The sequence below is a fragment of the Zophobas morio genome, unplaced genomic scaffold (assembly GCF_036711695.1).
Source record: "Zophobas morio isolate AGI-343-1 ecotype UQ-CSIRO unplaced genomic scaffold, CSIRO_AGI_Zmor_V1 ptg000018l, whole genome shotgun sequence".
Lineage (NCBI taxonomy): Eukaryota > Metazoa > Arthropoda > Insecta > Coleoptera > Tenebrionidae > Zophobas > Zophobas morio.
The window spans coordinates 1,537,365-1,562,716 of NW_026972123.1; the positions used below are offsets into that span (position 1 = coordinate 1,537,365).

Below are 25,352 nucleotides of genomic sequence, written 5' to 3' on the forward strand. Positions count from 1 at the left end.
CTGGAATTTTCGGATTTTGCAATTTTTCAATTTGGTTTTTTATTTTCTTTATTTTCGGTTTGAGTTTCCCAAGTTTCAATTCGAAACTTTCCAGTTTTTCGATTTTACATTTTTTTATTTTTTCACTTGAATTTTACAATTTTTTGTTTTTTTTTCGATTTGCAATTTTTCGAGTTTTTAGTTTAATTTTTTCAGTTTCTAATTTTTTGCTCTCCATTTGTCGAGTTTTCAATTTTCTTTGTTTCTTCAGTTTTCGCCTTTATAATTTTTTGTTTTTTCAATTTTTCACTTCCTCGATTTTTTATTTGAATTTTTTAAATGTTTTGATTTTTTTCTTTAATTTTACGGTGTGCAACTGTATTTTCCATTTCTTCAGATCAGTTTTTCTGTTTTTCAATGTTCTAATTTTATAATTTTTCTTTTTTCAATGGTCAATTTTTGGGTTTTTGGATTTTCCAATTTTTCACTTTCGCGTTTTTCCTTTTACCAATCTTTTGGATTTGAAATTTTTGTCCGATTTTGAGTTTCTGGTTTTTGGTTTTTCAGTGTTTCAATTTTTCGTTTCTTTCTTTCTTCGATTTTCTGGTTCGTTTGTCAGTCTTTAGATTACCAATTTTTTCGGATTATTCAGTTTTTGGATTTCCTATTTAAATTTTCTATTCCTTTTATTTTCTTAATTTTTTCAATTTTTAACTTTTTCGATTTGCTATGTTTCGATTCGGGTTTTTATTTTCTTAATTTTTTCAATTTCATCATTGTTTTTTAACTGAATTTTTCAATTTTTTTATCTATTTTGTTTCTCAAGTTTTTCGATTTGGAATTTTTCGACTTTTTACTTAAAATTTTTCAGTTTTTCAATTTTCCAACTGGATTTTTTTAATTTTTAGATTTTGTAATTTTTTGTTTTTTCAATTTTTCGCTTGTTTAATTTTTTTATTTTTTCCTTTTCTTGAATTTTACGGTATACAACTCTTCATTTTTCATTTCTTCAGAGTTTCGGTTTTTGGATGTTCTGGATTTATTTTTCTTTTTTCAGTATGAAATCTTTCATTTTTTGGCTTCTACAATTTTTCACTTTCGTGTTTTTCCTTTTTCCCATTTTTTGGATTTATAAATTTTTTCGAATTTGGAGTTGCTCGTTTTTGTTTTTTCAAAGTTTCAATTTTTCGTTTCTTCATTTTTTCGATTTACAACTTCTCGATTTTTTCGTTTTTTAGTTTTTGGATTTCTAATTTTTCTATTTAACTCAATTTTTCAATTAGTTTTATTTTGTTAATTTTTTTAATTTTTCATTTTTACAGTTTTTAGTTTTTCAATTTGTTTCTATTTTCGAATTTTTCAATATTTTAAATTTTATAATTTTTTCATTTTCCAAATTTTTCGAATTTTCATTTTTAAATTTATCAGTTTTTCGATTTGCAATTTCAGGAGTTTTCAATTTTTAATTTTTCATTTTTCCAAATTACAATTTTTTGGTTTTCAATTTTTCGTTTCGGTATTTTATTTTCTTTATTTTATTCAATTGTTCAGTTTTTCATGTTGTGACTAGATCATTTTTCTTTTTTTTTTACTATAAATTTTTTTAGTTTTCCACTTTTCAATTTTAAATTTTCAAATTTCTGGATTTTTCAATTTTTTGTTTCTTCAATATTTTTCATTTTTTCATTTTGGAGTTTTTAAAGTTTTGACGATTCTATAATTTTTTAATGTTTGAATTTTTGTTTTTTTCAGTACCTCGATTTTCAATTTTTTGGATTTTCAATTTTTCTGTTTATTCAATTTTATTTTATTGTAATTTCTTAATTTGTTCTATTTTTAATTTTTTCGATTTGCAATTTTTGGACTCGGTTTTTATTTTCTTTATTTTTTCAAAGTCATCATTTTTAGTTTTTAAGTGAATTTTTCAGTTTTTTATCTTTTTTATTTCTTCAGTTTTTGGATTTGCAATTTTTAGTTTTTTGAAGTTACACTGTTAGTTTTTCAATTTTCCAACGTCCGAATTTGGCAGTTTTTCGATTTCATATTTTTTAATTTTTTACTTGAACTTTTCAATTTTTCATTTTTTTTTGTTTCTTAAGATTTTCGATTTCCTATTTTTCGAGTTTTTAGTTTAAATTTTTCAGTTTTTTAATTTTCCAACTGGATTTTTTTAATTTTTAGGTTGTGCAATTTTTCGATTGGGTTTTTTATTTTCTGGTTTTTTAGTTTTGTGATTTTATATTTTTTGTTTATTCAATTTGTCGCTTCTTCGATGTTTTTAATTTTTTTATTTCTTTTCTTGAATTTTACTCTTGATTTTTCATTTCTTCAGAGCTTCGTTTTTTCGATGTTCTGATTTTATTTTTCCTTTTTCAGTATGAAATCTTTCAATTTTTGAATTTATAATTTTTTTCCATTTTGAAGTTATGTACTCGTTTTTTTTTTTGGCAATGTTTCAGTTTTTCGTGATTCTTCGATTTGCAACTTTTTGATTTTTCCGTTCGTTTTTTCAGTTTTTCGAATTTCCAATTTTTCTAATTTTTCAATTCGTTTTGTTTTCTTAATTTTTTTATTTTTTCTTTTTTTTTTGTTTTTTCAATTAAGATATATGCGAGTTTTCTTTTTAAAATTTTTTAGTTTTTCAATTTTTTCCTATTTTCGAATTTTTCAATTTTTCTAGTTATCATTCTTCAAATATTTGATTTTAAAACTTTCATTTATATTTTTTTGATTTTTCAGTTTTTGCATTTTTAATTTTACAATTTTTTAATCTGTAAATGTTAAGTTTTTTGATTTTACAGTTTTGACGATTCTATAATTTTTTCGGATTTTTCAGTTTTTGGATTTCCAATTTTTCTGTTTATTCAATTTTTCGATTCGTTTTATTTTCTTAATTTGTTCAATTTTTAATTTTTTCGATTTGCAATGTTTGGACTCGGTTTTTATTTTCTCTACTTTTTCAGTCATAATTTTTTTTGGTTTTTAAGTGAATTTTTCAATTTTTAATCTTTTTTATTTCTTCAGTTTTTGGATTTGCAACTTTTTGAGATTTTTGAAGTTACACTGTTAGTTTTTCAATTTTCCAGCGTCCGAATTTTTCAGTTTTTCGATTTGAGTTTTCTTAATTTTTTAGTTTTTCGATTTCATATTTTCTAGTTTTTTACTTGAATTTTTCAATTTTTCATTTTTTTTTGTTTTTTAAGTTTTTCGATTTCCAATTTTTCGAGTTTTTAGTCATTTTCTAATTTTCCAACTGGATTTTTTAAATTTTTAGATTGTGCAATTTTTCGATTCGGTTTTTTATTTTCTGTTTTTTCAGTTTTGCGATGTTATATTTTTTGTTTTTTCAATATTTCGCTTCTTCAATTTTTCTAATTTTTTCATTTTCTTGAATTTTACTCTTGAATTTTCATTTCTTCGGAGTTTCGATTTTTCGACGTTCTGATTTTATTTTTCCTTTTTCAGTATGAAATCTATTTTTTTTTCGATTTTGGAGTTACTCGTTTTTTTTTGGCAATCAATTTTTCTTTCTTCATTTCTTCGAATTACAACTTCTTGATTTTCCAGTTCGATTTTTTAGTTTTTCGATTTCATATTTTTCAATTTTTATTTTTTTTTGTTTCTCAAGTTTTTCGATTTCCAATTTTTCGAGTTTTTAGTTAAAATTTTTCAGTTTTTTAATTTTCCAACTGGATTTTTTTAATTTTTAGATTTTGCAATTTTTTGATTGGGTTTTAATTTTCTGTTTTTTCAGTTTTGCGATTTTATATTTTTTGTTTTTTCAATTTTTCGCTTCTTCAATTTTTCTAATTTTTTCATTTCCTTTTCTTGAATTTTACTCTTGATTTTTCATTTCTTCAGAGTTTCGGTTTTTGGATGTTCTGATTTTATTTTTCCTTTTTCAGTATAAAATCTTTCATTTTTTGGCTTCTACAATTTTTCACTTTCGCGTTTTTCCTTTTTCCCATTTTTTAGAATTATGATTTTTTTCGATTTTGGAGTTGCTCGTTTTTGTTTTTTCAAAGCTTCAATTTTTCGTTTCTTCATTTCTTCGATTTACAACTTCTCGATTTTCCAGTTCGGTTTTTCGGATCTCGGACATTTTTTATTTTTTAGTTTTTGGATTTCTAATTTTTCTATTTAACTCAATTTTTCAATCCGTTTCATTTTGTTAGTTTTTTTAATTCTTCAATTTGTTTCTATTTTCGAATTTTTCAATATTTCAATTTTATAATTTTTTCATTTTCCAAATTTTTCGAATTTTCATTTTTAAATTTATCAGTTTTTCGATTTGCAATTTCAGGAGTTTTTAATTTTTCATTTTTCCAAATTACAATTTTTTGGTTTTCAATTTTTCGTTTCGGTATTTTGTTTTCTTTATTTTTTCAATTGTTCAGTTTTTCATGTTGTGTCTAGATCATTTTCCTTTTTTTTTAGTCACTACAAAATTTGTCAAGCTTTGGACTTTTTAGTTTTCCAATTTTCAATTTTAAATTTCCAAATTTCTCGATTTTTAAATTTTCTATTTCTTCAATATTTTTCATTTTTGAGTTTTTACATTTTTAATTTAACAATTTTTCAATTTTTTGATACAGTTTTTCGATTTTACAGTTTTGACGATTCTATAATTTTTTAATGTTTCAATTTTTCTTTTTCAGTTCTTCGATTTTAAATTTTTTCGGATTTTTCAGTTTTTCTGTTTATTCAATTTTGTTTTATTTTCTTAATTTGTTCTATTTTTAATTTTTTCGATTTTCAATTTTTGGGCTCGGTTTTTATTTTTTTTATTTTTTCAAAGTTATAATTTTTTAGTTTTTAAGTGAATTTTTCAATTTTTTATCTTTTTTATTTCTTCAGTTTTTGGATTTGCAATTTTTAGAGATTTTTGAAGTTTACATTTTTAGTTTTTCAATCTGAGTTTCCCAAGTTTCGATTCTTAATTTTTCATTTTTTTTTGTTTCTCAAGTTTTTCGATTTCCAATTTTTCGAGTTTTTAGTTTAAATTTTTCAGTGTTTTAATTTCCAACTGGATTTTTTTAATTATTAGATTTTGCAATTTTATATTTTTTATTTTTTCAATTTGTCGCTTCTTCAATTTTTCTAATTTTTTCATTTCCTTTTCTTGAATTTTACTCTTGATTTTTCATTTCTTCAGTTTCGATTTTGCGATGTTCTGATTTTATTTTTCCTTTTTCAATATGAATTCTTTCAATTTTTTAATTTATAATTTTTTTCGATTTTGGAGTTACTGGTTTTTTTTTTGCAATGTTTCAGTTTTTCGTTTCTTCATTTCTTCGATTTGCAACTTCTTGATTTTTCCGTTCGTTTTTTCAGTTTTTAGAATTTCCAATTTATCTAAATTTTCAATTCATTTTGTTTTCTTAATGTTTTTAATTTTTTTGTTTTTTCACTTAAGATATGCAACGCTACGAGTTTTCATTTTTAAAATTTTTAGTTTTTTAATTTTTTCCTATTTTCGAATTTTTCAATTTTTCGTTTCTTCAATATTTGATTTGCAATTTTTCTAGCTATCATTCTTCAAATATTGGATTTTAAAACTTTTTCATTTATATTTATTTGATTTTTCAGTTTTTGCATTTTTAATTTTACAATTTTTCAATTTTTTGATCTGTAAATGTTAAGTTTTTTGATTTTACAGTTTTGACGATTTAATAATTTTTCTTTTTTTCAGTTCTTCGATTTTCAATTTTTTCAGATTTTTTAGTTTTTGGATTTACAATTTTTCCGGATTTTTCAGTTTTTGTATTTCCAATTTTTCTGTTTATTCAATTTTTCGATTCGTTTTATTTTCTTAATTTGTTCTATTTTTAATTTTTTCGATTTGCAATTTTTGGACTCTGTTTTTATTTTCTTTATTTTTTCAGTCATCATTTTTTGGTTTTTAAGTGAATTTTTCAGTTTTTTATCTTTTTTATTTTTTGGATTTGCGATTTTTGAGATTTTTGAAGATTATATTTTTAGATTTGCAATTTTCCAACGTCAGAATTTTTCAGTTTTTTGAGTTGAGTTTTCGTAATTTTTCAATTTCATATTTTTTAATTTTTTACTTGAATTTTTCAATTTTTCATTTTTTTTTCTCAAGCTATTCGATTTCCAATTTTTCGAGTTTTTAGTTTAAATTTTTCAGTTTTTTAATTTTCCAACTGGATTTTTTTATATATGTAGATTTTGCAATTTTATCTTTTTTATTTTTTCAATTTGTCGCTTCTTCAATTTTTCTAATTTCTTTTCTTGAATTTACTCTTGTTTTTCATTTCTTTGGAGTTCCGATTTTTTGATGTTCTGATTTTATTTTTCCTTTTTCAGTATGAAATCTATTTTTTTTCGATTTTGTAGTTACTCGTTTCCAGTTCGATTTTTTAGTTTTTAGAATTTCCAATTTTTTCTAATCTTTCAATTCGTTGTTTTCTTAATTTTCTAAATTTTTCAATTTTTAGGTTTTGTCATTTTCCATTTCAGTTTCCCAAATTTTTAATTTTTCAATATTTCGATTTTATAATTTTTTCTATTAAAAATTGTTCGATTTACATCTTTCGTTTCGTTTGTTTTTTGGGTTTTTTCAATTTACAATTTTTGGTTATTTTTTCGGTTTTTCAACTTTTACATTTTTTAACTTTAGATTTTAAAGTTTCTCAATTTTTCGATTCGGATTTTTATTTTCTTGTATTTTTTCCACTGTAAAATGTTTCAATTTTTGGAGTTTTCAATTTTTCGTTTCTTTAAAATTTGGTTTGCAATTTTAAAACTTTTTCATTTATTATGTATTTGATTTTCCAGTTTTTGCATTTTTAATTTTACAATTTTTTGACTTTCCACTTTTTCGTTTGTTGTAAAAATTGTAAAATCCAAAAATTAAAAATGAAAAAGTATAAGACGAAAATTTTGAAAAATCTAAAAAGTGGAAATCAAGAACTTTGAAAAATTGAAGAACTGAAAAAATGAAAAATCGATTGATTTAAAAATTGAGAAATTTTAAAATCGAAAAAGTGCAAAATTGAAAAATCCAAAAACCCCAAATTGAATAAACGAAAAATTGTGATATAAAATCGAGAAAATCCCAAATTTTGGTTAAAATGGAGTGAGTCTTCTTGATTTAATCAATACAGTAAACATCCTCATTCATTAATTTTTTTGAGTCACCTGTATCAGTAATACTGAAAATAGCGTCATAATATTTTGGAGATGATTTATTAGGCTGACGTCATCAATTTTTTGGGAGGGGATAAACGAATAAAAAACGTATAAACATCTTCAACGACGGCCCAGAGGTTCTGCATCAACTTGGCGTCACTGAATTTCCTGCCTGACAAGAAGGACGGAGGGGATAGCTAAGGACTGACCTGACTTAAGTAATAACCGGACCATTAATATAAATCGAGTGACGTTATTAACAAATTGGAGCCAAGTGGAGCGATTTTTTACCACATTGTTTTTTTTCTTGTTTGCTTGTTTTGTGTGTTGTGCATATCAGTAATCTTTCGAGGCTTTACATTTTGTGAATAAATTTTTTAAAAAATGACGAGTTTTATTCAAGTGAAAAGTGGTAATTATAAAATGATTTATTAATTACCATACACATCTTTCATTGGCAACAATATGCCTTCCAATATACCTTGGCAATCACAATATGAATTTTTCTTTCATAAATACTAGTGCAAAAATACTATAACTAGTTAAATCATCCAGACTAACACGCATTCTTCATCTATAGACCTTCGACAGGCGTTTTACAATATAGTTTCTTTTCCTAATATTTCTTTACAAGTTTTCTCTTAACAAAATATATAACTAAACATAACGAACGTATTAGCTAGATAGAAATAATAAATAAATTTCGAATCAGTAATAGTAAATATAATAAAAAAATGCTACCCCGACGTTAATACAAATCTGGTCGTAAAAACTTTATATAAAAAATCGATAAAATAGGGACTACCGTAGCTACGTAAATCCACTTCAGTCAACCAAGCACTTAAAGCATAAAAAAAGCAACAGAACGAAATCAGCCGCAGCGTTATTGTAGTGAAATTAGGCACACGTCTCCTGTCACTTATACAAACATCAGACCTCTATTAAATGCTTACGTCCCTAATAAAATACGACCCATATAACTAGAACTGCAAGCAAAATCATAAAATATACGATTATATTACATTATTGTTAAAAAAATCGAATGCATTTCTAGTAACATGGGATATAGTCTGTCACGTATATATAATACAAAATAAAAGTCAAAGAACCAACAGGACAATAGCCTGGAGCCTATCGCTAGTGTTGCTTAGCTGCCTCCTTCGCCGCCAGGATGAGCGGCGTCAAGCTAGCCAACGGTCGCGCCAGCTTCAGGAAAGGGTGCTAGAAAAAATCTCGTTACAATGCGGTGCGAAAAAGACGCCCTTCGAGCCGCTCACTTTGAGTAAGTCCCGCGCTGACGACCGTTTGTCGACTTCCACGGCCAGACACTGGTCCAGAAAATCTTGGAAGGCGGGCGATAACTTTTCTTTGTCTTTAATGTCGGGCTTGCCGTTGGTCGCGATGAGATACAGCGCCCTCAAGGGATTCTCGTTCAGGTAAGGCGGCTCGCCCTCGATCATCTCTATGGCCATTATACCCAAGGACCAAACGTCGACCTGCAGACATTTTTGTTTTTTTTTAGAAAACTAGTTGAATGATAGAATTAATTACCTTGGGTCCGTACTGTTTTCGCGTGACGACCTCAGGCGCCATCCAGTACGGGGTTCCGACCATCGTGGTTCGCTTCGATTGTTCGGGACTTATTTGAGCACAAAAACCGAAATCAGCTGTGGACAGAAAAGTTGTGTGATTGTTTTAAATGGGATCGAGGGCGTACTCAGTTTTACGGAGCCGTCGAGTCCGAGTAGAATGTTGTCGGATTTGATGTCCCTGTGGATGACTTGGTTTGAGTGGAGGAAGTCGAGGGCTTGGAGGACTTCTCGACACACAGCCGCTATTTGCCCTTCGTCCATGCACGTTTCTGTTACTACGTCAGTCAGTGAACCGCCTGGTAAATATTCCATCACAACCCAGAGTTCCTGGAAGAACGTACAGTGAGAAGAGAAAAATCTTTTGGGTTATACATTGGTACACAACCAATTATTAAATTAAATTTTATACTCCTCACAGATTTAAAGTACTTAAATACATACTCTTTTGGGTTATACATTGGTATACAACCAATTATTAAATTAATTTTTATACTCCTCACAGATTTAAAGTACTTAAATCCTTCGAAATAAATACATTGCATACATTAAACGTGAAGTGAGATCGTGTTTGTACACTTACTGATAAGAATGTGTACAGGAAGCTGTGATAAAAAAAAACAAGCGCATTCTATATCCTTACTTTCCCTCAATGTTATCGCTTTGTTTAAAATTTCTAGAATTTCTGAGTAATTTCTTTTATATTTTCGTATAAAATTTAAAATTTTCAAATACAATTTTGATTTAATGAAAAAAATAAAGGATCATGTTTTACGAAAATTAATATAATTTTTGCAAACCCAAAACACAATCTTGAACTATTTAGACAGAAATTATCCGTTCCGTAGCCTCTGATGCATTTTAATTTAAACATTTTACGTAGGATTTATTCAGCAAATTTTTGGCGAAACGTCATCAAAATTTCGGTCGGGATGGATTGACGAAATTTATCAAGTTTGCAGGCAAATGATGGACAATTTTCCATTTCAGTGTTGGGATTTTTCAATTTTTGGATTTTTTCATTTTTTAATTTCTCAATTTTCCCATGTTTCGGTTTCACGATTTTTCAATTTTTTGAGATCTCAATTAATTGATTTTTCGACTTTTCGATTTTTCTGTTTTTGATTCTTCAATTTTTCATTTTCCGATATCCCCATTTTTCAATTTTTCGGTACTTTTCTTTCATTTTTCAAATTTCTATTTTTTGATTTACGGAGATTTGCATGTTTTGATTTTTTGGTTCTTCAATTTCTCGATTTTCCAGTTTTTCAATTTTTTACTTCTCGACTTTTCGCCTTTTCGATTTACTAATGTTCGATTTTCCAATATTTCATTTTAATTTAAAAATTTTTCAATTTTTCAGTTTTTTATTTTTCAATTTTTGCGATAATTAAAATTTTAGATTTTCGATTTCTCGAGTTTTAAACTTTCTGATTTCCCGATTTTTCAGTTCTTCGATAATTCTACTTTTCTATTTTTAAATTATTTTTAATTTCAGATCTTTCAATTTTTTAATTTTTTGATTTTTCAATTTTCTATTTTTATTTATTTTTTTTCAATTCAGCTCCTCGATTTTGGCACAGTTTTTCGATTTTTGCGATATTTTAAACGGAGTTTTGATTTTTCGAGTTTTAAATTTTATATTTTGAATTTTTCAATTTTTTCATGATTCTATTCCTTGATTTTTCAGTTCTTCGATATTCTTACTTTTCGATTTTTTAATTTTTACATTTGTCGATGTTTCTAACTTGGCATTTTTCAATATTTCAATGTTTCCATCTTTCGATTTCTCAATTTTTTAGATATTTTTAAATATTAGATTTTTTTTAATTTTACGATTTCTCGATTTTCGATTTTTCAATTTTTCGAATTTTACATTTGAATTTTCAGGTTTTTGATGTTTTTTTTTTTTCGATTTCTCAATTTTCCATTTCCCGATTTATGGAGATTTCCATGTTTCGATTTTTTGATTGTTAAATTTTCCGATTTTTCAGTTTTTCAATTCGTCGATTTTTTGGTTTTTCAATTCTTTGATTTTTCGATTTTTCAATTTTGTATTTGTCGATATCGAGGTTTCCATGTTTAGATTTTTTTTTATTCAATTGCTCGATTTTTTAGTTTTCGAATTTTTAATCTTGGATTTTTCAGTTCTTTGATGTTTCTTTTTCGATTTCTCAATTTTCCATTTCCCGATTTATGGAGATTTCCATGTTTCGATTTTTTGATTGTTAAATTTTCCGATTTTTCAGTTTTTCAATTTGTCAATTTTTTTTTTAATTAAATTTTTCAACTTGAAAATTCTTCTCTACTTTTTAATTCCTCGATCTTTTGATGTTCCGACTTTTTTGTTTTTAATTTTTTTTGACTTTTCGTTTTCGCAATTTTTCGTCATTTTAGTTTTGGACTTTTTCAAATTCTCAGTTTTTTATTTTTCAATTTTTGCGATACATATCTTAAATTTTGGAATTTCTCATTTTTTCGATTCTCAATGTTGGATAATTTTTTAAATTTTAGATTTTCCGATGCCTCGATTTTTCAGTTCTTCGATATTTCTACTTTTCGATTTTTAAATTTTTACGTCTTTCGATGTTTCAATCTTGGCATTTTTCAATATTTCTAATTTTCAATGTTTCCATTTTTCGATATCTCGATTTTTAATTTTTTTCTTAATTTTTGATTTTCCAATTTTTCGTTTTTTTTTAATTTCAATTTCTCGATTTTTCAATTTTCTATTTCTTCATTTATTGAGATTCCCATGTTTCGATTTTTTTTACATTCAAATTTTTAGATTTTTAACTTCTCGATTAGGGCCTAACTCGATTTACCAATTTTTCTACTTCTCGATTTTCCAATTTCTGGTTTTTATTTTTCAATTTTTGCGATATCTGAAATTTTGGATTTTCAATTTTGTGATGTTTCTATTGCTCGATTCTTCAATTTTTCAATGTTAGATATTTTAATTTTTCAATGTTTTAAATTATAAATTTTCTTATTCCTCGATTTTTCAGTTCTTCGATATTTCTACTTTTCGATTTTTTAATTTTTACATTTTACCATGTTTCAATCTTGGCATTTTTCAATGTTTCCATTTTTCGAGATCTCTATTTTTTTTTCAATTTTTCGATTTTTGATTTATTAATTTTCTATTTCTCGATTTATCGACATTCGCCTGTTTCGATTTTTTTTTAATTCAAATTTTTCAGTTTTTAACTTCTCGATTTTGGTCCAATTCGATTTTTCAATTTCTCGATTTTTTGATTGTTCAATTTCTCGATTTTTCAGTTTTTCAATTTATCGATTTTTTTTTAATTTAAATTTTTCAATTTCTCAACTTTCTAATTTCGCCGTTTTTAATTTTTTGACCTTCAGCCTTTTCGAGTCCCAATTTTTGGTCATTTTAGTTTTGGATTTTTTCAATTTTTGAGTTTTTTAATTTTTTGATTTTTCAATTTTTGCGATATTTGAAATTTTGGATTTTCGATTTCTCGGTTTTTCGAGTTTTCAATGTTTCTATTCCTCGATTCTTCAATGTTAGATATTTTAGTTTTTCAATTTTTAGAATTATAAATTTTCCGATTCCTCCATTTTTTTTTAATTTTTGATTTTCCAATTTTTTAAATTTCGATTTTTCTATTTTTCGATTTTTTAATTTTTACATTTTTCGATATATCGATCTTTTGTTTTTTTTTATTTTTGATTTTTCAATTTTTCGTTTTTTTGAAAATTCTATTTCTAGATTTTTCAATTTTTTGATATTTTCTGTTTGATTTTTCAATTTTTAACTTCTCAATTTTAGCCCAATTCAATTCCACAATTTTTCGGTTTTCGATTTTTCAATTTTTCGAATTTTAAAATTTTGGATTTTTCAGTTTTTGGATGTTTCAATTTCTCGTTCTTTCGATTTTTCGACTTCTCGGTTTTAGATATTTTGGGGTTTTGTTTTTTTTTAATTGTTCAATTTCTCGATTTTTCAGTTTTTATTTAAATTTTTCAAATTTTTTCGAATTTGGCATAATTCGATTTTTCAGTTTTCGACTTCTCGACTTTTTAGTTTTTTGACTTTTCGTCTTTTCAATCCCTAATTTTTTGTTTTCTATTGTTCAATTTTTGCGATATTTTAAATTTTGGAGTTTCGATTTCTCTCTTTTTAGAGTTTTAAATTTTTTAATTTTTCGGCAATGTTTGATATTTTAATTTTTCATTTTTTTTTTTAATTTTAAATATTCCAATTCCTCTATTTTTCAGTTCTTCGATATTTCTACTTTTCGATTTTTTAATTTTTACATTTTTCGATTTCAATCTTGGCATTTTTCAATGCTCCATTTGTCGATTCAACGATTTTTGCTTTTTTTTTTAATTTTAAATTTATCAGTTTTTCCTTTTTTTGATATTTCGATTTTCAAAATTTTCGATTTCTCGATCTTTCGATACCTAGGTTTTTGATTTTTCGATTTTTCAATTTTCTATTTCTCGATTTACCGAGACTTCCATGTTTCGATTTTTTGATTATTCAATTTCTCCATTTTTCAATTTTTAACTTCTCCAGCTTTTGATGTTTCGATTTCGCAACTTTTCGTCATTTTAGTTTTGGAATTTTTCAATTTCTCGCTTTTTCGAGTTTTAAATTTTTCAATTTTTCCATGTTTCTATTCTTCGATTCTTCAATTTTTTATTCTTCAATGTTCGATTTTTTAATTTTTATATTTTTCGATATATCGATCTTTTGTTTTTTTTATTTTTGGTTTTTCAATTTTTCGTTTTTTTTTTGAAAATTCGATTTCTAGATTTTTCAATTTTTTGATATTTTCTCTGTTTGATTTTTCAATTTGTCGATTTATTAATTTTCTATTTCTCGATTTATCGAGACTTCCATGTTTCGATTATTTTTTAGTTCAAATTTTTCAATTTTTGACTTCGATTATGGGCTAATTCGATTTCGAAGTTTTTCGTCATTTTAGTTTTGGGATTTTTGAATTTTTCAGTTTTTATTTTTCAATTTGCGATATTTGAGCTTTTGGATTTTTCGATTTTTTGATGTTTCTATTCCTCGATTCTTCAATGTTAGATATATTAGTTTTTCAATTTTTGATTTTTTGATTTTTCGATTTTTTAATTTTCTATTTCTTGATTTACTGAGATTGCCAAGTTCCGATTTTTTTTTCATTCAAATTTTAATTCTCCGTTTATGGCCTAATTCGATTTCGCAATTTTTCGTCATTTTAGTTTTGAAATTTTTCATTTTTCAATTTTTGCGATATTTTAAATTTTGGATTTTCGATTTCTCGGTTTTTCGAGTTTTAAATTTTTCAATTTTTCCGTCTTTCTATTCTTCGATTTTTCAATTTTTTTATTTTTCAATGCTCGATATTTTAATTTTTCGATTTTTAAAATTTTCCGATTCCACGATTTTTCAGTTCTTCGATATCTCGATCTTCGTTTTTTTATTTTTGATTTTTCAATTTTTCGTTTTTTTGAAAATTCGATTTCTAGATTTTTCGATTTATTAATTTTCTATTTCTCGATTTAAATCAAATTTTTCAATTTTTAACTTCTCAATTTTGGCCCCATTCGATTTCTCAATTTTTCAGTTTTTGGATGTTTCGATTTCTCGTTCTCGGTTTTAGATTTTTTAGGTTTTTCGATTTTTTTGATTGTTCAATTTCCCGATTTTTCAGTTTTAATTTGAATTTGGCATAATTCGATTTCTCAGTTTTTCGACTTCTCGACTTTTCAATTTTTTGACTTTTCGCCTTTCAACCCATAATTTTTTGTTTTCAATTGTCCAATTTTTGCGATATTTAAAATTTTGGAGTTTCTATTTCTCGGTTTTTCGAGTTTTAAATTTTTCGATTTTTTTGATGTCTTCACTCCTCGATTCTTCAATTTTTCGATTCTCCAATGTTTGATATTTAAATGTTTTTTTTTTTTATTTTAAATATATCAATTCCTCTATTTTTCAGTTCTTCGAAATTTCTACTTTTCGATTTTTTAATTTTTACATTTTTCGATGTTTCAATCTTGGCAGTTTTCAAATATTTCTATTTTTCAATGCTTCTATTTGTCGATTCAACGATTTTTAGTTTTTTTTTAAGATTTTAAATTTGTCGTTTTTTTAATACCTATTTCGATTTTTCATTTTTTTGATATTTAACTGTTCGATTTTCAAAATTTTAGAATTTTCGTTTCCTCGATGTTTCAGTTCTTCGATTTTTCAATTTTCTATGTCTCGATTTATCGATTTTTTTTTATTACAATTTTTCAATTTTTAACTTCTCGATCTTTTGATGTTTCGATTTCTTGGTTTTTAATTTTTTCACCTTTCGCCTTTTCGAATTTCTAAGTTTCGATTCCCAATTTTTCATTTTAATTTTGGAATTTTTCAGTTTTTTAATTTTTCGATTTTTCAATTTTTGCAATTTTTCGATATCCCGATTTTTATTTATTTTTTAATTCTTGATTTTTCTTTTTTTTACATTTATAAAGTTTTCGATTTTCAAAATTTTAGAATTTTTAAATTTTAGATTTTTCGACTTCTCGGTTTTAGATTTTCAATTTTTCTATTTCTCGATTTATCAAGATTTCGCTGTTGTGATTTCTTTATTGTTCAATTTCTCGGTTTATTCAATTTTTCGATGTTTGGATTTCCCAATTTTTCAATTTTTTAAATTTTAGACTCTCATCAAAAGGTAAAATAATGGCGGATTCATAAACCACACGAATAGAAGCATATCATTTTATGAAATTTAAACAGAATTTAAGTTTCGTTTAACACTGTTTGGACAACGATGGCGTAAATTTAAATTTAGCTGCGTAGAAAATGGAAAACCCAACACTATACACATCCAGCAATTTGTTTTGCAAATATTTTCCCATACGTATTCATGCATCAACCTACACAGTAAAATCAAATATTTGCTATTTTGATATTTACGTAAAAATCCCCCCAAAAAACTAAACCTTATCCACTTACCTCGTTCACAAGATAACTGTCTAGATAATTCACTACGTTCCCGTGCTTATTTTCTCGCATGACTAGAATCTCATTAATAATCAGTTCTTTCTTAGGCTGCTGTGATAAGTTCATTTGTTTGATGGCGACTTCGACACCTGTTGACGTCTCCATCGCCGTGTACACCGTCCCCGACGCACTGCACGCAACAACCAAATGAATAAAAAATAAAAATAAATAAATAAATAAATAAATAAATAAATAAAAATCATCCTGAGGCCGCCCCTGGCCACTCACCCCTGTCCGATTTTGTCTATCTTCGTGTACTTCCGCACCGGGTCCCCGACCGACACGATGCTCCTCAGCTTCTCCAGTATCTCCTCGTCGCTCATCTTTTTCTTCCGCTTCTCCGACGCCGCCCTCGACATCTCGGGGGCCGCTTGGTTCTTGTTCCTGTCGAGGATGGGCGCCGGCGGCGTCGAATTGGCATTGGCGGCATGCGTCGGTGTTGTATGGGCCGGACTTAGGCTGTGAGTAGGCGTCCCGACGCTGTTGTTCGTTATTTGCACGTCTTCTATCGGTTTCGTGTACTGGCGGGAATCAAGCAAGAGTTAGTGGGGGCGGAAGCCGGTAGGAAGAACGGTGGGAGGAGGGTGGGGAATTCGGGGGGTTTAATCCCGCAGTCCTCCCACTGCGCTCAAAATTGGGAAGACCAAGTTTATGAACTTTTTGTTAAAAAAAAATTAAAAACAAAACAAGTTTTTTTTAATGGTAAAAGTTAACAGGCTAAGTTTGGAGCAGGATCTATATAAAAAAATGATCGAAGAACTTTCCTCGCTCCTTTGAAAAATTATTTATTTCCTTTATTTTTTGAATTTATTGATTGGTCGACTTCTAATTTTTTTATTTTCCGTTTTTTTCAATATTAGCTTTGCAATTTTTCTAGTTTTCGTTTTAAATAGGAGTATGTAATAATAATTATAATCATTTTAAAACTATTTCACTTTTGTAATTTTTACAATGTTAGAATTTTTACACTTTGCAATTATTGGATTTTAAAACTTTTCTGTTTATTTATATTCAACTTTTTTCAATTTTTCGATTTTTCAGTGTTCCTATTTCATATACATGACAATTTTTCAATTCCAATTTCTTAAATTTTTTGTTTGATTCTTCAATTTTATGACCTGCAATTCATCGAGTTTTCATTGTTAGATTTCTCAGTTTTTCGATTTTCCACCTTTTTAGACGTTTCAGTTTTTAGATTTTGGAATTTTCGATTTCCAATTTTTCCATTTTTCAATTACAGAGTTTAAAACTTTTTAATTTATTCTACTTTTCAATTTTTTGTGTCAGATTTTTATTTTTTTTATTTTTACAATCTTTCGATTTTTCAGTGTTTCTATTATATATATTTTTTTTCAACTCTAATTTCCTCGATTTTTTGTTTCCTCCATTTTTCGATTTGCAACTTTTCAATGCTTCATTTTTTTTGTTTATTCAAGTTTATGACCTGCAATTAATCAAGTTTTCATTGTTAAATTTTTCAGTTTTTGAATTATACAATTTTCGGTTTTCAAGCTTCAATTTTTTGATTTGCAATTTTTCGAGCTTTTATTTTAAATTTGTAATAGGAGTAATAGTTTTTAAAATATTTCACATTTGAATTTTTCGTTTCTCGTTTATTAAATTTCCGTTTTTCAGTTTTTCGTTTCTTTAGTTTTTCCATGTACAACTTTTCTAGTTTTCGATGTTACAATGTTTCAAATTTTCAATTATTAATTTTTCAATTTCTCGATTTTTATTTTTTTAATTTTACGGTTTTTAAAATTGTTCCATTTATTCGACTTTTCAGTTTCTCGTTTCAGCTTTATATTTTTACAATCTTTCGACTTTTCAATGTCTTTATTTTATTTTTTCAATTAAAATTTCCTCAATTTTTTGTTTCTTCAATTTTATGACCTCCAACTGTTTGAGTTTTTATTTTAAAATGTTTCAGTTTTTGGATTTTGCAATTTTTCTAGTTTTCATTTTAAATATGCAATAATAATTATAATAAATTTTAAACTATTTCAAATTTGCAATTTTTCATAAATTTCTCGTTTTTTAAATTTTTGTTTTTCACTTTTTTGTTTCTTTCATGTTTCCATATGCAGCTTTTTTAGTTTTCCATGTTTCAATTTCGCGATTTTTCATTTTTTAATTTCCATTTTCCGATTATTAATTTTAAAACCTTTTCATTTATTCGACTTTTCAATTTTTCGATTTTTAATTTTTAGTTTCAGCTGTTTATTTTTACAACATTTCGATTTTTCAATGTTCCAATTTTATATCATTTTTTTCAGTTTCAATTTCCTCAATTTTTTTTTTCGGTTTGCAACTTTTCAATTTTTCATTTTTAAATTTTTCAGTCTTTCGATTTTTCGCTTTTTGGATATTTCAGTTTTTAGATTTTGATTTTTTTACTTGCAATTTTCTTAGCTTTCATTTTAAATATGTAATAATAATTATGATATTTTAAAAAATATTTCACATTTGCAATTTTTTATTTATCGTTTTTTAATATTCGTTTTTCGCAGTTTTCTAGTTTTCGATGTTTTAGTTTTTTAGATTTTCAATTAATAGATTTTAAAAGTTTTCCATTTCTTCGGTTTTTCAATTTTTCGTTTCACCTTTTTATTTTATTTTTTTAATTTTTACAACCTTTCTATTTTTCAATGTTTCTGTTTTGTTTTTTTTTCAATTCCAATTTTTTCAATTTTTCTTTTTCTTTTGTTTCTTCAATTTGATGACCTTCATTTCTTCGAGTATTCATTTTTAAAATTTTCAGTTTTTCGATTTTCCGCCTTTTGAGGTTTCACTTTTTAGATTTTGCAATTTTTCGGTTTTCAATTTTTCAACTTTTATTTTTTTTAGTTGCAAGTTTTCTAGTTTTCATTTTAAATATGTATGTAATAATAATTATAATATTTTTTAAAATATTTCACATTTGCAATTTTTCATTTCTCGATTTTTAAACTTTCGTTTCTTTTATTTTTCTATGTACAGGTTTTTTTATTCTAAATTTTGCATGTTTCGATTTCTCGATTTTTCAGTTCTTCGATATTTCTATTTTTCGCTTTTTTGATATTTTAATTGCTCGATTTTTAAAATTTTGGAATTTTGGATTTCTCGATTTTTACGTTGGATTTTTCAATTTTTCCAATTTTTAAATTTTATATTTTTCAGGTTTTTGATATTTCGATTTCTCGAGCTTTCGATTTTTCAGCTTTTTGGTTTTAGATTGTCCGCTTTTTCAATTTTTTGATTTTAAAAATTTTTCAGTTTTGATTTTTAGATTGTTCAATTTCTCGATTTTTCAATTTTTTTGTTTTAATTTTTCAATTTTTAACGTTTTGACTTTCGATTTCCAAATTTTACGTCATTTTCCGATTTTAAACTTTAGATTTCTCGATTTTTAACATTTACGATTTTTAAATGTTCGGTCTTTCAGTTTTTTGATATTCTAATCTTTCAATTTCCTATTTCTAGATTTATCGAGATTTCCATGTTTCGATTTTTTTTAATTTAAAATTTTTACTTCTCGATTTTGGCCTAATTCGTTTTCTCAATTTTTCCATTTCTTCATTTTATAAATTTAAAATTTTTCATTTTTTTTGTTTCTTCAATTTATGACATGCAACTTCGAGCGTTAATTTTTAAAATGTTTCAGTTTTTTAATTTTCCAACTTCTGAATGTTTCAATTTTTCATTTTTTTCGGTTTTCCGATGTTCTGATTCTATATTTTTTGATTTTTTCTTTTTTTTTTCAAAGTGAAATTTATCAATTTTAGATTTTTCAATTTTTCGTTTCCTCAACTTTTGATTTGCAATTTCTCCACTTTTCAGTTATTGGATTTTGGAATTTTTCCATTTATTAGACTTCATTTTTTTTAATTTTTTGATTTGCAACTTTTCGTTCCGGTTTTATTTTCTTTATTTTTTGAATTTTTCGATTTTTCATTGTTCCACTTTTATAATTTTTCTTTTCTTTTTCAATGTGAAATTTTTCAATTTTTCGATTTTTAATTTTTCGTTTCAGATTTTTTTTTTGTATGTCTACAATGTTATGATTTTTCAACGTTCCTAGTTTTTTTTTTCAATTCCGATTTCCTCAATTTTTTGTTTCGTCAATTTTTATTTTTTTTGTTTCTTCAATTTTATGACCTCCAACTCTGAGTTTTAATTTTTTAATTTTTCAGTTTTTCGATTTTCCACTTATTGAATGTTTCAGTTTTTAGATTTTGCAATTTTTCGGTTTTTTAATCGTTAATCTTTTGATTTGCAATTTTTCATTTCTCGTTTTTTAAACTTTTGTTTTTTAGTTTTTCGTTTCTTTCATTTTTCCATGTGCAGTTTTTTTAGTCTTCGATGTTTCAATTTTTCAAATTTTCAATTATTAGATTTTAAGTTTTCCATTTATTCGAATTTTCAATTTTTTATTTTTCCTATTTCATAGTTTGTTTTTTCAATTTCACAAATTTTTATTTTTTTATTTTTTTTTTGTTTCTGCAATTTATGACAATCAATTTTGCATTTTTTTCATTTTTCGGTTTTTCGATGTTCTGATTCTATATATATATATATTTTTTCAAAGTGAAATTTATCAATTTTAGATTTTTCAATTTTTCGTTTCAACTTTTGATTTGCAATTTTTCTAGTTTTCATTTTAAATATGTAATAATAATTATAGTTAAAAAAAATCCCTTTTTCTGTTTTATGATTTTAGAATTTTCCACTTTTCAGTTATCGGATTTTAGAACTTTTCTTTTTCGATTTTTCAATTTTTCGTCATTTCAGTTTTGGAATTTTGTAAATTCTCAATTTTTCAGTTTTTTTTTTCAATTTTTCGATTCATCAATGTTGGATTTCTCGATTTTTCAGTTCTTCGATATTTCTATTTTTCAGTTTTTTAATTATTATATTTTTCGATTTTTCAATTTTTCGCTTTTTTGATATTTTAATTGCTCGATTTTTAAAATTTTAGAATTTTGGATTTCTCGATTTTTCCGTTCTTAGATTTTTCAATTTTTCCAATTTTTTTTATTTTATATTTTTTAGGTTTTTGATATTTCGATTTCTCGGTTTTAGATTGTCCGGTTTTTCAATTTTTTTAATTTTAAAATTTTTCAATATTTTGATTTTTAGATTGTTCAATTTCTCGATTTTTCGATATTTTTTTTGAAATTTTTCAATTTTTAACTTTTTAACTTTCGATTTCCCAATTTTATATCATTTGATTTTTTCAATTTTCCGATTTTAAATTTTAGATTTCTCGATTTTTTACATTTACGATTTTTAAATGTTCGTTCTTTCAGTTTTATGATATTCTAATCTTTCAATTTTTAAATTTAAGAATTTCGATTTTTCAATTTCCTGTTTCTAGATTTACCGAGATTTCCATGTTTCGATTTTTTTTAATTTAAAATTTTTACTTCTCGATTTTGGCCTAATTCGTTTTCTCAATTTTTCCATTTCTTCATTTTATAAATTTAAAATTTTTCTTTTTTTTTGTTTCTTCAATTTATGACATGCAACTTCGAGCCTTAATTTTTAAAATGTTTCAGTTTTTCAATTTTCCAACATCTGAATGTTTCAATTTTTCAATTTTTTCGGTTTTTCGATGTTCTGATTCTATATTTTTTCTTTTTTTTTTCAAAGTGAAATTTATCAATTTTAGATTTTTCAATTTTTCGTTTCTTCAACTTTTGATTTGCAATTTCTCCACTTTCCAGTTATTGGATTTTAGAATTTTTCCATTTATTAGACTTCATTTTTTTAAATTTTTTGATTTGTAACTTTTCGTTCCGGTTTGTATTTTCTTTATTTTTTGAATTTTTCGATTTTTCATTGTTCCACTTTTATAATTTTTCTTTTCTTTTTCAATGTGAAATTCTTCAATTTTTAATTTTTCGTTTCAGATTTTTTTTTGTATTTTTACAATGTTGTGATTTTTCAACGTTCCTACTTTATTTTTTTTTTCAATTCCGATTTCCTCAATTTTTTTTTCGTCAATTTTAATTTTTTTGTTTCTTCAATTTTATGACCTCCAACTTCGAGTTTTAATTTTTTAATTTTTCAGTTTTTCGATTTTCCTCTTATTGAATGTTTCAGTTTTTAGATTTTGCAATTTTTCATTTCTCGTTTTTTAAACTTTTGTTTTTTAGTGTTTCGTATCTTTCATTTTTCCATGTGCAGTTCTTTTAGTCTTCGATGTTTCAACTTTTAATTTTTCCTATTTCATAGTTTGTTTTTTCAATATCACAAATTTAATTTTTTTTATTTTTTTGTTGTTTCTGCAATTTATGACAATCAATTTTGCATTTTTTTCATTTTTCGGTTTTTCTATGTTCTGATTCTATATATTTTTTTTTTCAAATTGAAATTTATCAATTTTAGATTTTTCAATTTTTCGTTTCAACTTTTGATTTGCAATTTTTCTAGTTTTCATTTTAAATTTGTAATAATAATTATAGTTAAAAAAATTCCCTTTTTCTGTTATGATTTTAGAATTTTCCACTTTTAAGTTATCGGATTTTAGAACTTTTCTTTTTCAATTTTTCGTCATTTCAGTTTTGGAATTTTGTAAATTCTCAATTTTTCAGTTTTTTATTTTTCAATTTTTTAAATTTTCGATGTTCCGATTTCTCGATTTTTCAGTTCTTCGATATTTCTATTTTTCGGTTTTTTTAATTATTATATTTCTCGATTTTTCAATTTTTCGCTTTTTTGATATTTTAATTGCTCGATTTTTAAAATTTTAGAATTTTGGATTTCTCAATTTTTCCGTTCTTGGATTTTTCAATTTTTCCAATTTTTATTTTATGTTTTTCGGGTTTTTGATATTTCGATTTCTCGGTTTTAGATTGTTCAATTTCTCGATTTTTCGATTTTTTTTTTAATTTTTCAATTTTTAACTTTTTGGCTTTCGATTTCCCAATTTTATATCATTTGATTTTTCAATTTTCCGATTTTAAATTTTAGATTTCTCGATTTATTACATTTAAGATCTTTAAATGTTCGGTCTTTCAGTTTTTTTAATTCTAATTTTTTAATTTTTAAATTTAACAATTTCGATTTTTCAATTTCCTATTTCTAGATTTACCGAGATTTCCATGTTTCGATTTTTTTTAATTTAAAATTTTTAACTTCTCGATTTTGGCCTAATTCAATTTTCCACTTCATTTTATAGATTTTAAATGTTTCATTTTTTTTTTCCTTCAATTTATGACAGGCAATTTCGAGCCTTAATTTTTAAAAGGTTTCAGTTTTTCAATTTTACAACTTCTGAATGTTTCAATTTTTCATTTTTTTCAAAGTGAAATCGATCAATTTTTCGTTTCTTCAACTTTTGATTTGCAATTTTTCTAGTTTTCATTTTAAATATGTAATAATAATCATAGTTTTTAAAATATTGCCCTTTTTCTCTTCTACGATTTCAAAATTTTCCACTTTTCAATTATTAGAGTTTAGAACTTTTCCATTTATTAGACTTCAATTTTTCATTTCTTCAAATTTTCCATTTGCAATTTCATGAGTTTTGAATTTTTCACTTCTTTAATTTTTCGATTTTCAACTGTTCTTTCGGGTTTTTATTTTCTTTATTTTTTGAATTTTTCGATTTTTCATTGTTCTGCTTTTATAGTTTTTCTTTTCTTTTTCAATGTGAAAATTTTAATTTTTTCAATTTTACGATTTTATAATTTTTCAATTTTTTCAATTCTTACGGAATTTTAAAACTTTTTCATTCATTAGATTTTTCGGTCTTCCAATTTTTCAATTCATCAACTTTTTTCGATTTTCCAATGTTTCAATTTTTCCCGATATTTTAGTAACCGATTTTTCAATTTTTCGATCTTCCAACTTTTCTAATCAAAAAATGGAAAAATTGCCAAACTGGAAAACTGAAACATCAAAATTAAACAAACGAAAAGATTGAAAAATCGAAAGAAACAATAACATAAAGGAAATGAAAGAACAAAAAATTGTAATATAAAATCGAGAAAATGAAAATTAAAAATAAAAATCAAGAACTTGAAACGAAAAATTGAAAAGTTTGAAAGTCGAGAAATTGAAAAAATGGAAAAAATTAAAGTTGAAAAAACGAAAAATTATGAAATGGAAATATTGAGAAATTAAAGAAAACGAAAAATTGTAATATGTTAGCTTACGCTCAGGAAGTGAAAAAGTTGAGGCTACTTTTTTGTTTTTAATTTTTTTTTTCAATATTTGCAAAGTGGTGCTTGCTCTAAGATTAAAGGTGCCACCTTTTGAGTAAAATTCATTAACTTGGGGTTGCCAACTTGACGGACCCTTCAAAATCAAACAGATTATAGCAATCTTACTATATTACTATGTTTAACCACGCCCCCAAAATCGACCAATCACGGCCGAGTACACCCAACAAGTTAAGTTACAAATGTGGCTTGGACGATCACGCCCTCGCTCCATCTATTCGGTGAACGCCCAACCCACTAAAACAAAAACCCAAAACCTGTACTCACGATGCTCTTGGTGCGTTCGGGACGACTGGCGATAGGCGGGGGCGGCGCTTCGTCTTCGATTTCGGAACTGGCGGCGTGCGCTGGGCTGTGGTACGACTGCGGCCCGCCCTCGGCCTCCGTCGGCGTCGTGCTGCTCGGACTCGAACTGGAAACGCGACTCAGCGACGAACCTTCAACACCCCCAAGTTCAAACCCACCACACCCATCAAACACACCAACCACCAACCTGAATGGGTCGCCGTCGTCGTCTTCGTCATGTACTTCGTATTCGGCGGCTCCTTGGTCGTGTTGTCGTACCAGTTCAGCACGTCAAGGACAGCCTGGGGGTTGTTCTTCTGCTCCTGCTTGCTGATGTTGGAGCTCATCAGCAGACGCGACCACGCCTCCGGCATTCCCTATCGACAAAAGAAGACACTTCAGAGTTTGCATGTTGTCGAAACGGTGGAGAGTTCTAATGGAAAACGCTTGCGTTTTCCGAAAAATAAATTAACGAGACGGAGCCGAGGAAAAAGAGTAAACGAGAGGAGAAAATCGTGCGGTATGTACACGTGTTCGATTACACGGAGATGCCGGAATTGAAAGATGTGCAGCGTACATTCATGTGTGAAATCTAATAGGTACACAGATTTTGTGGACACGGGGTGCGGAAATTTCGACGGGATGAGATTGAGAGATTGGTTTAGAGGACGATATGACGACCAACCGAAATTTATTACTTACGAAGACACAAAATGATATTTTCTAAATTATGGCCAACTCTAAACCAGAATGTTTTCGATTGCACGCCAAAAAAAAATCTATAAGTGTAATTTTTTTAATTATTTATTTCGAGGTTATCCTCTATGTTCGAGTTCGTCTGATTTCAATTTATTTGAGTGGCACCGGTTGCACAAATAACAGGAAAAATATGTGTATAACAATCAATGATTCAATGTGCTTAGAAATACGCTCAAATAAACCCGAGTGAGATAAAATCGTGCCAATCACTTTAAAACGTAAGTGAGAATTTTTTACTTTTTACGTCCTGAGGAAGTATTGTAATCTAGTCCATCATGTTTTCTCGACGTTTCGTGACCCCTAGAGTACGAAAAAATAGGTCCTCGTTTTCGTCTGTTCATGTCTCTGTCTATCTGTCCTCGC

The 25,352-nt window shown here is 26.0% G+C and overlaps 1 protein-coding gene across 1 annotated transcript in view; it reads right to left on the minus strand.

Moving 5' to 3' along the window:
• Positions 1-7,544: 7,544 nt before the first annotated feature.
• The window catches only part of Pak (p21-activated kinase), a 46,609-nt gene continuing 28,801 nt past the window's right edge, over positions 7,545-25,352 (minus strand). The window contains exons 3-10 of the mRNA XM_064058547.1: positions 24,439-24,607; positions 24,213-24,382; positions 15,967-16,259; positions 15,691-15,868; positions 8,849-9,050; positions 8,683-8,798; positions 8,409-8,627; positions 7,545-8,352 (exon numbers count right to left, since the gene is read on the minus strand). Coding sequence (XP_063914617.1) covers positions 8,269-8,352; positions 8,409-8,627; positions 8,683-8,798; positions 8,849-9,050; positions 15,691-15,868; positions 15,967-16,259; positions 24,213-24,382; positions 24,439-24,607 — 1,431 coding nt within the window. The 3' untranslated portion in view covers positions 7,545-8,268. The remainder of the gene's footprint in view (positions 8,353-8,408; positions 8,628-8,682; positions 8,799-8,848; positions 9,051-15,690; positions 15,869-15,966; positions 16,260-24,212; positions 24,383-24,438; positions 24,608-25,352) is intronic.